General features: G+C 39.0%; 1 protein-coding gene across 2 annotated transcripts in view; it reads right to left on the minus strand.

Annotated features, from left to right (window-relative positions):
• Positions 1 to 16,711, minus strand: part of LOC149200816 (uncharacterized) — a 118,519-nt gene that overhangs the window by 33,477 nt on the left and 68,331 nt on the right. For both annotated transcript variants that reach the window (XM_089399640.1, XM_089399639.1), the window contains exon 2: positions 14,630 to 14,714. In XM_089399640.1, coding sequence (XP_089255766.1) covers positions 14,630 to 14,711 — 82 coding nt within the window. In that variant the 5' untranslated portion in view covers positions 14,712 to 14,714. The remainder of the gene's footprint in view (positions 1 to 14,629; positions 14,715 to 16,711) is intronic.

Here is a 16,711-nt window from a genome sequence, read left to right on the forward strand (position 1 = left end):
AATTTAATAATCCCTTCATGAGTAAATTAATTAAAATTTTTGGCTAAAATAAATTAAAATGCTAAAGCCAGAAATTTAATTAATTTAGGTCCTAGGAAAAAATAAATTCTCCAACATTTAAAATTTGTGGGTTTTAAAGTTCCTAATTTTTGGAGGTCCCCAGCCAAGGGAATATTGAAAATTTCAAGATATTTTAAACCCTTGGGCCATAGCAATTAAGTCAAAGTCAACATTTTGCGGAAATTAACTCAAAATAATCATTTTTGAATGAATTAAAAGGAAATTAGAAGTGAAATTCGAATTTCCTCAAAAAGTAACTTTATTTCAACGGTGATGATTAAAAGATCATTTGATCTTCATCAACGGTTGAGATTGTTTTGATAGGGATCAAGGCAACTAGCTGTTGGAAAAAATTTCTATAAATGAGAGGCCTATTTCCATTATTTGGATACAATTTCTTAATCGTGAACCTACTCTAAGAAAGCTCTTGTAACTTTTTCTGGTTAATAAAACGCAAAGACTTTGGGGTTTCAAATTGTGGCGTTCCTCTTTCAGATTTATGTGGTAATATTGTTCTTAATACTCTGTTGCTTTTATTTGCATTTGTTGGTTAATAGCCTTTGAGGATTGATCTGTGCACAGGTATCTTGCATAGATTTCTGGTATTTTTAAATATCATTTTGATTCGATAGAAGTTGCAGGTATCTCTATTTCTTGATGATCTTATTATTATTTTGAATCTCTATTAATCTAGCAATTAGATCTAAGTTTGCAGAAGTTATCATTCAGGATTTGAGCGTTTAAGGAAATCTTCAGCTGGATCAACCGACTCACATCACAGAATTTAAAGAGCCCATTGTTTTTAATTTCTGAAGTCACCTTACAAAACATTTTATGTTGGGTGTGGAGCCTGATTATCTTCTTTATTCAGAGGTATCGCCGCATTAGACCCCAGTTTGTAATGGGGTAGCAACGTTGCTCGTTTTTTTGCCGCCAGGGGGGTCCAGGGGAGGCGACGGCGATTTTTATGAGCCCCCCCACCCGCCCCCCCCCCCCCCGGCAAAGGTTTGGGGACGGCACCCCTGAAGCTAAAAATAGATGTAAAATTGCCTTGTAAACTATTGTAATTTCGTATTCAATCTGAGTCATTCATTAGGCAGATTATCTAACGATAGAAGTTATGTTTAATTTAGGATTTTTGCCCTAAAAGGCAACCCCTCGCTATATATGAGGGAATTGTATTGCAGCTATGTAGATGTGTATTATGAGCAAGAAAGAGAGGAGATTGTGTGAAAGCGACTAGGAAATTACAGCAGATCTGTTGTAGTTTGTATCTATTCATTTTGTTGGATAATACAAAAGGAAGGACTGGTTGTTTCTCCGTGGATGTAGCCCAAATTCGGTGAACCACGTATATCTGTGTCTCTCTTGTTTTATGCATTTTCTGTGTTTGTGTTTCTGCAATATTTTATGTGTTCCATTGCTTTGTAATATATAATTTTCTAACATTTTATTTGCAAGGTTTTTCTTGGGCTTGTGCCTCTTTAAAATTTCAAATTTATTTCTAAATTTGTGCAAAATTTGTTTAAATCTAGCTAATAGAGGGCTCTGATCTGCAAATCTACTAGATCTGTAGAATACTATTGTAGATTTGTAAATATCAAATTTCTAATTCATTGGGGTTTTGGGTATTTCATATTTTTGTATATACATGTTTTGGGGTTTGTTATCTTTTGTTTGTGTAGGAACAAACTTGAAGATTGCAAGCAAATTTTGTGGATTTTGGAGACAAATCTAGGCCCCTAAGGGCATCCCCATTTTGTTTGCAGGTTAAAGAGAAAATTCAAGAAGATAGTGGGCAAATTTTTTAGGGCCTTGAGGCCCTGCGTTGGCCATCTCAAGCCTCCTTCTCGACCTTCCTTCCATTCTCGACCTCCCTTCTTCGCTGCCCTCTCAGCCTCCCTCTTCCCACCTTCAAGCCTCCCTTGTTTCACTCCCTGTCACCATAAATTTCTCTAAAAAATTTAACAAATTTTTAACAAAAAGTTTTTCAAAAAAAATTATGAGCTGAGGATTTTCAGTGATTCGAGCAACATATCTTCAAGTGCCTTCAAGCCCCTAAGGGCTTACTGGTGCACACCCACTAACCTTTCCTCATTCCATTTTGAAAGCAAGGTTAATACTGGAATAGATTTGCAATTAGCTGGAGTGTAACAGCAAATTTAATTTATATTTATACTGTTGTACAATTGCAGAAATATAAGTTATCTTCAGTAACTTTTTGCATGCTAATTGACAAATTTCTGAACATTGTTTCACTACTTTTCAGTGATTTATTTCTGAGTTTTTAGATCAAATGCATCAGTAGATCAGAAATAGTTAAACTCATAAATTTTCTGATTTGTTAAGTTATTAGTTTGTCATGTGAAGTTCTGTTGTTATACATAGAAAAAATTGAGTATTGCATGGTTATAGGACTATTGATTTAAAATATATTGTTGGTATTAACACTTGTTTTAAGCAGTGTTGTGAAAATCGCGATAAAATGAAAAAATCGCGATTTTTTCCCTTTGCCGATTAAATCACGATAAATAAACGAAAAAATTGCCGGTATTTTTTTGCCGATTTTTATTGAAAAATCGCGATTTTATGAAAAACTCACGATAAAAACGAAAAAATCGCCGGGGTCGCGACAGCATGATTTTATAACGTTTTTTTGGGTTTTTCATGTGCTCATTTGGACAGTCACGCGCGGAGGGAGGAGGAGCTCTCTTGGAGACCTGAAGAGGGTTTTTAGCCAAATATAAGTGCTTAGAGGAGAAAATCAAGAGGAGAGCACCGATTTCTCCATAGAAACGGTATGAGGATTAATTTTTTTTTCATTGTTTAAAAACATTGTTTCTGTATGTTTTTCATTGTTTTTGGTTGGGAAACTTGGTATGGACACCATTTTTCTTTTGTTTTCATTGTTTTTAAAAAAAAAATTGTATTTCTTCATTGTTTTGGGTTGGGTAACTTGGTATGACTATGGGAACCATTTTTTTTTTCATTTTTTTTAAACATTGTTTATGTTTTTTTCATTGTTTTTGGCATTTTGCCATTTGGTTGGGTAATTTGGGTTTGGAATGGTTGGGTAATTTTTGTTTGAAACTTTGAACTTTGGAATGGTTGTTTTAGGTTGGGTTACGAGTAACTTGGATTTTCATTGTACAATCATCAATGTAAAAATTAAAAATTAAAATACTAAATTGTAATTTGTAAATTTGTAACTTGTAATTTTGTAAATGCTAAATTGTAATCCTAATCCTTATTTTCCCATAGGTTCACAACTGCACCAAAACACCATTCAAGACTTCAAGTTTGCAACTTTAAAGTTCAAAAACAAACATGCCAAGGAAATTGGATCCTTTCTGGGAATATGATGTACCTGATGCTCCGAATGATAGAGTAAACTTGAGTTGCAAGAGGTGTGGAAAGGGGATGTCCGGGGGGGTGTACAGGTTGAACCGTTGAAGTTTCACCTTACACAAATCCCTGGACATGATGTGGAGCCTTGTACAAATACAACTCCTGAACTTATCCAAAGAGCCATGAGAGCATTGGAAACTTTAGAGCAGAATAAAGAGGCGAAAGAAGAACTCAAAAGGCAACTAAAAAGGTCAGCTGAAGGAAGTGGGCCAAGTGGCAGTGGTTCTACTGCATCATCAGCCAATCCAATAGCTACATCATCATTTTTTGTTCCTCGAACCACCCCTGGTTCACAGCCATCTATTGGCTAAATGCTAAAAAGAACTGAGAAAGAACAACCTGACAAGTTGATGGCAAAATTTCTCCTCTGGAGTGATATTCCTTTCAGCGTTGTAAGGAATAATCCATTTTTCCAACCTACTGTTGATGCTATTGCCAGTGTTGGCCCGGGGTACAAAATCCCTTCTTATCATGATTTCAGAGGCCGGATTCTTCAAAATGAAAAACGTGACTGCACCCAAATATTGGAGGATTTTAGGGCATCATGGGCACAAACAGGATGCATTGTTATGTCAGATGGTTGGACTGACCAAAAGGGGAGAACCCTTATAAACTTCTTGGTTAGTTGTCCCAAGGGGACTATGTTTATCAAATCTGTTGATGCATCTGCACAAATTAAAGATGTAAGAACTTTATGTGATTTGCTGGATGTGTTTATTTTGGAGGTGGGTGAACAACATGCTGTCCAAGTCATAACGGACAATGCTGCAAATTATGTTGCTGCTGGTAGGATGCTTATGGACAGGCATCCTACTTTATTTTGGACACCTTGTGCTGCCCATTGTATTGATTTGATGTTAGAGGACATAGGGAAAATTCCCTTTGTCAAAGATATCGTTGACTCATCAAAAAGCATTACAAAATTTATATATAATCATACATCTGTGCTTAGCTTGATGAGAAGATTCACCAACAACAAAGAGTTGGTGCGCCCCGCCATTACACGGTTTGCCACCAATTTCATATCTCTTCAATCCCTCTTGATTTCTATGTGAGATGTGAAGAGAATGTTTCTTTCAGAGGAGTGGCGTGCTTTGTTAATGAGCCACAAACCAGAAGGGGAGGTCGTATGCGGACTAGTTTCATACCAGGAAGACTTCTAGGCGGGAGTGCAGGAGGTGTGCGCCGTTACTGAACCTTTGATTAAGATTCTTCAGTTGGTTGATGGTGAGAAGCCCGCAATGGGCTATTTGTATAAAGCCATGGACAGGGCCAAAGAAGCCATTCGGGCCTACTATGATGATAAGGGAGATGATGGGTTTCAAAAACAACTCTTTCTATGGGGAGTGATTGATGAGCAATGGAACAACAAACTCCATCGTCCCATTCATGTTGTTGGGCTTTTCCTGAACCCTGCATTTTCTTATGCATGTGGGTTTGATTTTGATGTTGAGATCATTGATGGATTCTTATCCTGTGTCCAGAAGATGGTGCGATCTCCAAAACAACATATAGAGATCTCTAAACAAATTGAGACATATAGGATGGCAGGCGGCACATTTGGCTTTGAGATGGCTATCACTGATAGAATGATTAAAATGTCAGGTATTTTTTAGTTTGTAACTTTGTTTCAAATTTCATTGTCTCTTCAAATTCCATTTTTTTTCTTATGTTTATTTAAAATTTTATTTGTAATTTTGTTGTAGATGCATGGTGGAAAATGTATGGTGGTAGGGTACCCCTTCTGCAAAAGCTTGCCATTCGCATCCTCAGCCAAACATGCAGCTCCTCAAGATGTGAGCGCAACTGGAGTGTATTTGAAAAAATACACAACAAGAAGCGCAACAGGTTAACACTTAAACATTTAAAATATTGCAAATTTCCAAATAAATTTTTGAATTCATTAAACAATATTTTTTTATAATTATTAATTATTATTTCATGATCTTTGTACAGGTTGGAGTCCCAGCGACTTAATGACATGATCTACGTCTACTACAATCGTTGATTGTGGGTGAGGCAACTTGAGAGGACACTTGATGTGGATGGGATTGACACCGCTGCTGCATGGAGGGTTGATGGATTCTGTTGATGATTGGTTAGTGCAGGATGTAGTGGAGGAGGAGGACGAGCAAAAGCAGGAGCAGGAGGAGAGAGCAGGTGGAGGAGGAGGAGGAGGAGGAGGAACAGGAGGAGGAGGTGACACCGCCTGCCCGGGCTAGCACTGCCACCAGTAGAGGACGTGGTCTACCTCCTATAGCTCCTACTTATAGTTCTTCAGCTTCTAAAGCACATTAGACTCCACTGCCATCTCCACCAGCACGGGCACCAGCATCTACATCTAGAGGAAAAGGGAAAGCTGTGGCATTTTCTCGCAAGAGGAGCAGAGGAAATCAATAGGATTAGACTTTCATTTTATTGTATATGACATTATGACATGATGAGATACATTATCATATTTTTTGTTGATATTTTGAGGCTGAGTTGGGACTCAGGAGTCAAGACTCCAACTTACTATTCAGGACATGATTCAATGTTATGTGTGATTTTAGCGCTAGAAATGATATTAAACATCTTATAAATTAGTTTTTTTATCATATTTATGTGTCAATGTATTTATTTTATGTTGTAGATGGTTTAGATATTAAAAAAATTGAAAAAAAAATGAATATTTTTGTACCAAACGATTTTTTCCCGATAATTCCGATTTTTTCCAATTTGTTCCCCGCGTCGATTTAATCCCGATAACGATTTTCACAACATTGGTTTTAAGAGCAGATTTCTACACTGATATTTCATTGATGTAATTTGAGCTTAAGCACTTGGTTTAATTTCTGAAATACATTTTTTTACATGCTCATGCAAGTTTTACTTATGCATCTAATGATCTTTGAATGAGTGTCTCATACAAATGGATATCTGAATTTAAAGTGTTTTATTTTCAACACTTCACATTTCAGTCCTATTGTACATTTCAATAATTGTGCAGATTTTACATTTTACATTGCTGGTATAAGTACTTGTTTTCATATTAAGATCACCAATTTTATGAGTCTTAAGTTAAATAACAATCACAGCATAACTCAAAATAATTCATATTTTAGGCCCTCATTAACTAAAATTAACCAAGTCCCTACATTTCACATAGCTTTAAGTTTTGCATCTGCATATAAGACAATCGAATCTTTAGCAGAAGTTTCCCATTGTTTACTTGGACCTTATTTCCTTTGCAAGATAGTTGACTCCACAAGGCACTGGTATCATTTTCCTCAAATCAAATTGAATCCTTCAAAATCTTGCGCAATCTAAACAAGTATTGGTTGTTTAACTGTGTCTCCCAAAATGGTTGGTTCCCAACTAGTTTTCATTCATCCCATTCCTATAGGGTCTACCCCACTTAGTCTGTTATAGGGAAACAACTCAAATGGGGTGATTGGGGATCAGTGTGACAGCCCCCGATCTGAGCCGTTGTCATGGTGCCTAGACATTTTGTGTGACAACAGGATGCACATGAATATATGTGTTTCTTTAAAATTTGAATTTTTTATGTGTTTTTGGTTAATCGGTTTTTGGTCCGATTTTTTTACCAGTTTCAGTCTAGTTCCTAGTGGTTGTCGGTTCAGAGGGTTTTTCGGTTCGATCACCAGTTTGGTTCTGATAACATTGAGTTGTGGTCATGTGGGTCATCTGGATGGCTAAAAATAAGATTATTTTCCAAGATCAACAGTCTAACCCATTACAAGTATTTTAAAGAATCAGATATATTTATGAAAAAAAAGCCATAAGTTGAGGTCAAGACGGACAACTCACACAAACATAGGCCTAGGGTTATTTTGATGGAGTAGGACTATGTGGAGCAGAAGTGTGTCTTTATCTTTCAGAGAGTCATAAGATCTCCTTCCTTTGTGGAATTGTACAAGACAAAAACAATTGAGCAACGCTCATGCCAGTTTACATTCTAGTAGCTTCAAGAAAGGAAAGGAATGTTAAAGAAATACAGATATTTGCAGATTCAAGCTTGGCAATAGAATCACTTAATGGAATTTACATCACATGGAACTCATTCCTCCAAGATGTTGTCAAGATGGTAAAGGAAGTCAATACTTCTAAGTTTTTTCACCAAAATTACCTTCACATGTATCTACAGAGAAAGCAACTCGGAATCTAATGATATTGCTAAAAGGTACGTCAAATCACGAATTGGTATGTTGAAGATCATTGAATCTCAAGAAGATGACAGCTGCTCTCTCCCTCGCGGGTAGATTTTCATCCAAACCTGATTTGGTCCTTGTTGCCTCAAAATCTAGCAAGACCTATGAGAGGCCTCACAAAGTGAAGGCCAAACCCTATTGAAAGTTGCAAGTATGAGGGAGATTGCAACTATCACCTCAGCAATCTTCATCCTGCTCTTTAGTGGAATTGTACCACAAGGGACGCTTCCTAGTGATCACCTAAAGGGGTATTATAGGTTATATGGCTTAAGGTGATGTAAATGTGCACTAGGTAAAGATACTCTTCAATGGACAAGGACACAATTCCTTTTGTATAGGAACAGCTTATCATATACCAAACCCTAAAAGAGGTACGTGTGATCTAGGGTTTCAAGATGTAGATCAACAAAGGAATATCTAGGCTTACAAGCACCCAAGAAAGGGTTTGCAAATGGTATAATCAACAAATGAGAAAGCAAACCCTCAATTTAAGCCCTAACTTGAAGTCCTAGCTAGGGTTATGGATTTTCTAGGGCACAAATTAATTAGGGAAGATGATGTTGGCCCTTCTAAGGAAAATTTAACCATGTAAAATGCTAGATTTTGAGTGAGGTGGCTCAACAAGGTTAAATTCAAGCCCCTTTAGCTCCAACATTCACCTAGAGATGCCCTACTTGAATTCGGCCCTACAAAAATAGCCCTAGCGACTTGCCTTGAAGGACTTAGAAAAATAATAGAAGGAGAATATTGAAGTTTTTTTGTAGTTTTTTACCAACACAAGAATTTCCAATGCCTATTCCTACTTGGGTGATGGAGTCTTTAGGGCTAATTTAAGAGAAAGTGAATCAATGCTTGGAGTAAGGGGGAAAACCCTAGTTGTCACTTGGAAAACCCTAGCTATCCTCTTTGTGAGAGGAAAATTAAAAAGGGGGAGCTCTCTAGGATGTCCCTATGGACTTCAAGGAAGATGAATTTAACATGCAACAATCAACCAATATTTTACATAAATGATATGCATTTAGACATGGAATAAGAAAAACCCTATCATTAATTAATCACATGAAAAACAATACAGTATGCAATTAAACTTACCACTCTTCCATGAAATAGCCTTCTTTCAAACCCAAAAAGACATCTCCAAGGAAAAAAACAATCTCCAATAGCAATAGCTCCAAAAAGATCACATTTCCATGAGTAGCAAATTTACACAAGGCTAAGTCGAGCTCTCTAAAGGAGGTTGAAATCCACAAGTGTTGATGAAAAATAAGAATGGAGTGATCTTCTATTTATATGAGGTCAATCACTCCCATTAATTAGCTTAAATGCCCTATGAAAAGTTTAATTTTCAACGTACATGAAGAAAATTGGTTACAAGCCAACCCAATAGCTCAATACAATAAAAGAAGCCACTAAACGCGCACACGTGTGAGTCGAAACCCCTCTCTAGCATGATGTCATGCCCTTTTCGGGCATGTAAAGCTCCAAAAATGCATGGAATGAGCCGAATGCATTTCCAATCTTCATAATCAACTTTATGATTGAGGGGAGCCTTCAAGTAAGGCCTCAAATGTCTCCATGTGCCAAAATCCAACTTTGGGTGCCTTGCGTCATCTCCAAGGGGGGCATCAATACAACATAGTGCAATCTCTCTAAAGCGTTGGGGCTCAAAGAGGTGGTACCAGCCCTCCCCAATCATCCTAGGGATGACCATCATCATCTGGACTTTCGATCAAGCCATGCCCATCAAACAATGTCAGGGCCAACCTGAGGGCATGTTGGGTCCATTGTATACATCATCAAGAGTCTCCAACACTAACGAAAGTGAGCTCAATGTTTCAGCATCTGGAGGTGCTCTAAGGTCTCAATAAATTGCTAGAATCGTCAAAGTGCCCCTCTATTTGCCTCACACCTCCCTCATTAAGCATTTGTGAGCATTTAGAGTTTGCAAAGTTATATCGAAGAGTTGCAATTTGGAGTACTACAAATCTTCTTGAGGAGTCCATTGAGTTCAAAACAGAGGATGATCATATATTTCCTGACGAGCATCCCATTCCCAACAATGGTGATGAGTTTGACGATTGATCATGTTGATCATTGATATGTAGTAGCCTATAAGATGTTCTTGGACTCTGGGGGGCATTTATAGCCTCATTGTTTATATAATTCGTTTCAAATATGTATTGTACTCAGTGCCACTTTGCGAAATTCACCATTACATCGTATATACACGAGCAAACTTTGCGTGTATTTATGTGTGTGTGTGTCAATTGGGTTTATCTCGGGTGGTTGAGGAATAATTGTTATCCTCCCCACCCAAGTTCAATTCCTACTAGTGAGATTACAATAATGTACTCAATATGATTGGGAATTTAACCATAGAAAATTCACGAAATCCTGATATGCTATAGTAAACAATCTGAAAACTAGTTTCTTTTCACTAAAACACAAAATTTCTCTACTTCAAATTTGCAGCGGAATAGGAACAAAAATAAATATAATTCACACAATCCAAGACAAATTTTTTTATAGGGAACCCAACTAGGAAAACCCTCTGCTTGTTTATTGATAGAAACTGAGCAATTGATCTCTTACAAATACAATTGTTTTACTTGGAGAATACACCCTTCTCCCTGCTTATCCTAAGCATGAAACCCTTGCAAGAATGTTGATCACGCTAGCCTCTTCCCTTGCTCCTCCTCTGCTCTGAATTCCTAGTGCAAACCCAAGGAACCAAGTCCCTAATTACCTATGCAAGAGTTGATCCTTTAGCTCATAAATTCTAGCGCATCAGCCAAGGGGATAATTGACTTCTACCAACTCACACAAGCCTTCTTCTTGTCATGCTCACTTACAAGCTTACACACAAAACCGGTGCATACAAGAGTGAATACAATTGTGCCTTCATTCCTTCTTTATAGCAATTGGATGGCTAAAATTAGTGAATTTTCTAATTAAGGAATGATTTTATGATTGGTTGAGTTAGCATGAGTTAACTACTCATGCAATTCATCCTATTTCAAGTCAACCACTTGAAACTTGATCACTCACACTAGAAAATCAAGAACTCGACCTTCAATTTCAACACATCATTTAACTGCAACCTAACTCGTCCTAATTTTTAAGGACACTCCTAAATTTTAGGAACTCGAGCATGCACAAGGAACTCGAATTTGACTCCTTGAATTAAGGCACAAATCAAGGAATCAATTTCTCACTATTATTTTCAACATTCCCCCTTAGTGAGAAAGGGATTCCTGGAAGAACCTTGTCCACATGGATCTATCCCCAACACTACCAAGTTCTTTGTTGTTGCAGCTGCTCCCTCTGAACTAGAAGACTTCCCTGCTTTCTTTTGCGGAACCTACTTTGAAGACTTGTTCTTTCCCACCACACTCTACGAGTCGACTTCTTTAGTCATGAGTGCCATCTTCCCTATGTACCTTTGTGGTTGCTTCTTGATGTTGGAAGACTCAACTCTCTTCTGATCTCCCTTAACCAACTCCTCTACCCACTTGGCTCGAACTTTCCCTATATTGGAAGTCTCTGACTGAGTGGCTGCCTCCACTCACCCTGGGCTATGGTCCTCATCATCATCATCTTGTTGGTCAGCCCAATTGCCAACTAGCTTAACCTGAAACTGAGATACTGGTTGAGGCTCCATCTTGAGAGCTTTATCTTGCTCTCGCTCAACCACCACTTCTCTACTTTGTGCACTCCTGCCTTGTTGCTCAAGGTTGCACCTGTCTCTACCTGCAACTTGTAGATATTCTTCACCCTCACACCTATCTGCTTCTTACATCCAAAAGCTAAGTGTTAGAGGTACGCCTTACCTCTGTTGAAGATGACATCATATCCCTTGTCCTTAAGGGTAGCTACCGAAACAAGATTTTGCCTCAATCCTGGAACATAGAGAACATCTCTGAGATGAAGAGGATTACCTGACTCCCTTTAAAAGCTGACAGTACCAACTCCTCTAGTTGCATATTGACCATCATCTCCTAGCTCAATCTGAAATTGCATGTCCTTCTCCTTCAAGTGACTAAAACTCTACTTCTTGTTCCTGGTCATGTGGAAGGAAGCTCCTGAATCAATATACCATATATTGTTATCTGTTGAGCTTGCCATGCAAGCAATCAACGAGAAATCTTTCTCAAACTAGGTAGAAAATGTATCTACTTCGCTAATGCATCGACATGATCCTTGCTGGACTCCTTCTTCCAATTAGGACACTTAGAAGCATAGTGCCCAAACTCATGGCAATGGAAGCACTTGATCTTGCTTAGATCCTTCTTCTTGCCCTTCTGACTAGACTCAGCCTCTCCTTGGCCTTGCTACTCTCGCCTGCCACGGCAAATTTCTCCTCGTCCTTCTCAACCTTGACACCCTTGCCACTGTTGCTAAAAGCCTCAAGTAGACTAAGCCTTAGCTCCAGCCTCCTCCTAAGTGAAGTCACTCCACAGGTGCTCCCAATCCGGCAACTTATAGTCTTATCTCGTCCAATAATCCCTTGAACAAAAGTAGCCCACTCCTTGGTAAACCCATTTATAGCAACTCGTACTAGCTCTCCATCCACTAGCTTCTCTCCTACAACTGCTAGCTCATCTCAGACTCCTTGAATCTTGGTGAGATAGGAAGTTATAGTCTCACCCTTCAGCATCTTGATTGTCCTCAACTTCTCTTTGAGAATCATCTTCCAATTCTCGGAAGGGTCTTGATAGAGCTTGACTAAGGCATCCCACATCTCAAGGGTTGTATCTTTACCTGCAACATGAGGGACTACATGATCCCAGAGTCCATCTAGGATCATCCTCTTGGTCTTGGCCATCTGCCTTTGGAAAAGCCTTAACTCGTCTAGATCTGAAGGTTCTACAACACCTTTCTCAGCGAAATCCTTCAGCCCAAACTTGTCCAACAAGAACATTATCCGGACTTTCCAAACACCAAAATTTGCTGCACCATCAAGTCTATCCAACTCTCTCAATCCTACTCCAGCGTGTGTCATTCTGGCTACTTAAAGAACTCACCAACACCTGCCCCCTAACAGTCTTGTAGTCCTTCACAAGATGTGAACTTGGGCTACTTATGACAGCTCCTAACAGACTTCCCACCTGTATATAAGCTGCCCATACAGATTGTCCAACAGGACCTTATCCACTTAGCAACAAAATCAACTTAAAACACCAATCAACATACCTTTTTTTCTCTCAATTTTGGGCCTCTGTGTACTGCTGTAGGATCCGGCCTGGTTAGGGCTCCTAACAGTCCTTGTTAGCCCTACTTTCCTGCTCCAAAAAAAAACTTCTAAAGCTGCGGTCCTCCTCCCTTGTCAAGCTCCTTCCATGCACTGGCTTCTAGGACTGATATGGCACCTGTGTTATGCCTTACGGCCTCTACAAATAGAGACTACAGGACCCTCGGGCCTCTTGCCCAAACTATACAGAACTGCGGCCTAAACTCAGAGGTCTGTCCCACCAGTAGACTCACAGAAAACCTGCCCAGAATTCACTTCAACTCGGCCTGCACTTCTGATCACTCTGCTCACTAGCTGTCACAGAGAACACCTCAAAACAGATCTCTTTCTCACTTCGCTGAGCACCTTGATCTGCGGCCTGCCTCAGATGATATTTTTTCTTATGATGCGTTACACTTGGATGTGCCAGTCACCATGTGCTGGTATTTATTCTGATCCACGCTCTGATACCATGTACAAAATCCATGAAATTCTGATCTGCTATAGTGAAAAGAAACTAGTTTTCTGATTGTTCACTATAGCAGATCAGAATTTCGTGGATTTTCTATATGAACTTGGGTGCAGAGGATATCAATCATTCCTCCCAACCACATGAGATGTGTGTGAATTTTAGTAAACCAGTTCATAAAGTGAGTCATCGTTTAATTCCAATTGCAATCGAGTCTGACCCTCAGCTGATTCCAACTTTTAAAACATTGCTAAAGACAGAAACCCAAAAGCTAGTTTTGAGTCCTGTCCCATTAGCTTATGCACCTGAATCCCTTTTAGATCATATTTGCACACAGAAAGGCCTGAACCTCATCAGGTAGATGGGATATCCAATTGAGGGTCCACTATTCCAATTGAGAACTCTGAAAAACAAACTGCAATAGACTTTAGGTCTAGTTAACAGGACCATTGACCTAGCCAGTGAGGAAGCAAGTAGACAAGCGAACTAGGAGCTGAGTTGTATCGCTAACTCTATAAACAAAATTACAAATACCCTCCAAAATCACAGAAGTGATATTTTATGCGGTCTAAGAAAGCACCACATTATTCTTTTGCATGTTTGTTTAGGCAAGTCTCAGTTATTTATAAGCAGAAAATCTAAGGGAATGATGCTTAAATGGAACAATGCTTGTGAAGAATCTACTCTTCATGGAATTCTCATTCTAATAGTAGGCAAAACAAATGGCATTCAAATGATTCAAAGATTGCCAACCAATTACATTTTGTAAGGAAAGTATAGGAGTTCAAATTGTATGTTTCATCACTTATCGAAAAATAAATTTTCCATAAAGCATTGAAAATCCTTATCGAAAAATAAATTTTCCATAAAGCATTGAAAATCCTAATAAAACAATAAGTGTTTTAGTGGCTGAGTAGAAAACTGTAAAAAAGAACTACAATAGTATATGCATACACAGTGTGAGCACCATATGAATCAACTGAAAAAAAAAAAGAGGAACGTTAAATACCAGCAATTTTAGGTCTCCTTCCATGAATGATGGGTTGTTCACTTAAAACTTAACATATCTACACTCTATATTTGATGGAGGGACTATCAGAAAAGCAATCAATTCTGTAATATAATATTTTACCTCCCAGCAACCTAAAATAGAATATCCGGATAAATCCCTTAACAACATACTTGAAACGAGCAAATACCAGAACAGTGAACAGTAATAACAGCAATAGGGAAGATTAAAAAAGCATTCACCTCTTGCTCCACCAAGTACAAATATACAGATAAAAGCCAATAAAATTGAATATTTGAGATTATGTGGTCCACCATGCTCCATAACCTGTGTTAAGAAACAAAAAAGAAATTATCTAAGCATGCATGATATGATGAAACTTCGGTTTAAATACAACTGCAGCATAGATGCAAATGATATAACTCTCATTTTAAACTGATAACAGGTGAACTGGCCGTCGATTAAGTTGAACATCACCACGATCACATCAAATGAAAGAAATTTGTGACCATGTTCACAGTGCACATCAAATAAGAAAGAAATTTTGGATTTGAAGTAAAAGCTCGCAATATTCAATAAAGTGCGCCAGAATATTCTTGAGTGTCCTTATTGTGTTACCAGGGCTCCTCTAAAGGAGCATTTTTGTTTATATAGTCAAAGACAGATCTAGTCAATTGGGTCTTGTTAAAAATGGCAACTAGGGCCAAACTCCATGTGGGTCATCTTATTAATGGAAGCTGATATTTTTCTTGGATCCCTCTCATCGAGAGGTGTAGGATTGATCTAAAGATCATCCAATTCTGATAAGTATTCATGGAGATATGAATTTATTTGTGTTATGGGACAATTCGTCAAGGTCGGCCAGCAACCAAATAACCCCCTATTGTGCTATACGTTTTCGTACAAATAGAAAAGGACTTTAAGTCATTTGACACTCACTCGCTCTTGTGATCTCTCTTCATCCTGTTTTGGGTTTGATGAAGACGAGATCTAGAGGGAGTGCCCTAGATATACGCTGCCCTAAGATAACATGCCCTAGATCTAAATGCAGTCATGGGAGAATAGGCTCTACGTTGCTCTAATGGAGAAGCCTAATGCAGCCATGGAAGAAGCCCTAATGTTATCAAGAAGAAACACCTATGCTGGCATGGAAACAAAGCCCTAACGCTGCTTAATGAAGAAGCCACCTATCACAGTCATGGAACAAGGGTTCTATCATTGTTATGCCCTAAACGCAGAGAGACCTAAACTCTGTCCTAGAGAAATATTGGGTACAACCTAACGTTGTCATGGATGACCCTATGGAGATGACCTTAACACAGTCTCCTAGCCGCAGGACTTAAGGAAGTGTCTTAGCCACAATCTGGCCGCTGTCCTGGCCCTAGAAGCAGTCCCCTAACTGCTGTCCTGAGGAGAGGTCTACGCGCTGGTCTAAAAGAGACCTAGCTGCAGTTCTGTGTAGCCCTAGTCACAGTCCGAATGCACTCTAAATGCTGACCTTATTCCGCAGCAAAAGAAGGGCTCTATGCTGTCCTAACTGCAGTCCTCCTAGGAGATATAATCCGCAGTCATTAAAGGTTCTATGCAGCAAGAGAAGGACTCATACACGCTGGAAAGAAGAGGTCTTAAATAGCTCTAGACGCAGTCAAAAGGAAGTGTATTCAAGAGTGCCCTAGCCGCAGTCATACCATAGCCTTATGATGCACAGGGACAGCATCAAAGGAAGGTCTAGAAGTAACTTGAATGACATGGTGAAGAGTTCCTCAAGCCGCAGTAAGGAGGCCTAAAGAGGCCCTAATCTCAGACGTGAAGATGACCTCATACGCTGTCACATCTAGCCATAACTACAGCTATCTCACTGCTGGTCAAAAGCATGGATGAGATACATTTGGGAGCAGCTGTCATTAGATTAGAAGTCAGAGGGCTAAGCTGCTATCTAGGGTCTAGTTTGGGTCTGCTTGAAGGAATCTGGAACTATAGCCTAGCTGCTTTGCTAGGCTGCAAGCCATAGCAAGCAGCTAAGGCTGATATGCAGCAAAGTGGATGTTGTATGTTAAGAACATCATAAGTATTGCAGCAGCATGACGTGAGTAGTATAGCAACAAGGTATTGCAGCATGATGATGATATATTACAGTATGCCTTGAGTGTATGATTGGGTGTAACACAGTGATAGGTGCAACTGATGATGAAGTACAGCATAGCAGTCATTGAGTACAGATCAGCGACGAGTACAACATTGGGTGCAGATCCGTGATAAGAGCAGATCAATGATTGGAGCAGCACAGTGACAGGAGCAGCAACATGAAGTGCAGCATGGTGCAA

This window comes from Pinus tabuliformis, chromosome 2_1 (genome assembly GCF_031772625.1).
Source record: "Pinus tabuliformis cultivar Carrire ecotype Pingquan chromosome 2_1, CPIR1, whole genome shotgun sequence".
Lineage (NCBI taxonomy): Eukaryota > Viridiplantae > Streptophyta > Pinopsida > Pinales > Pinaceae > Pinus > Pinus tabuliformis.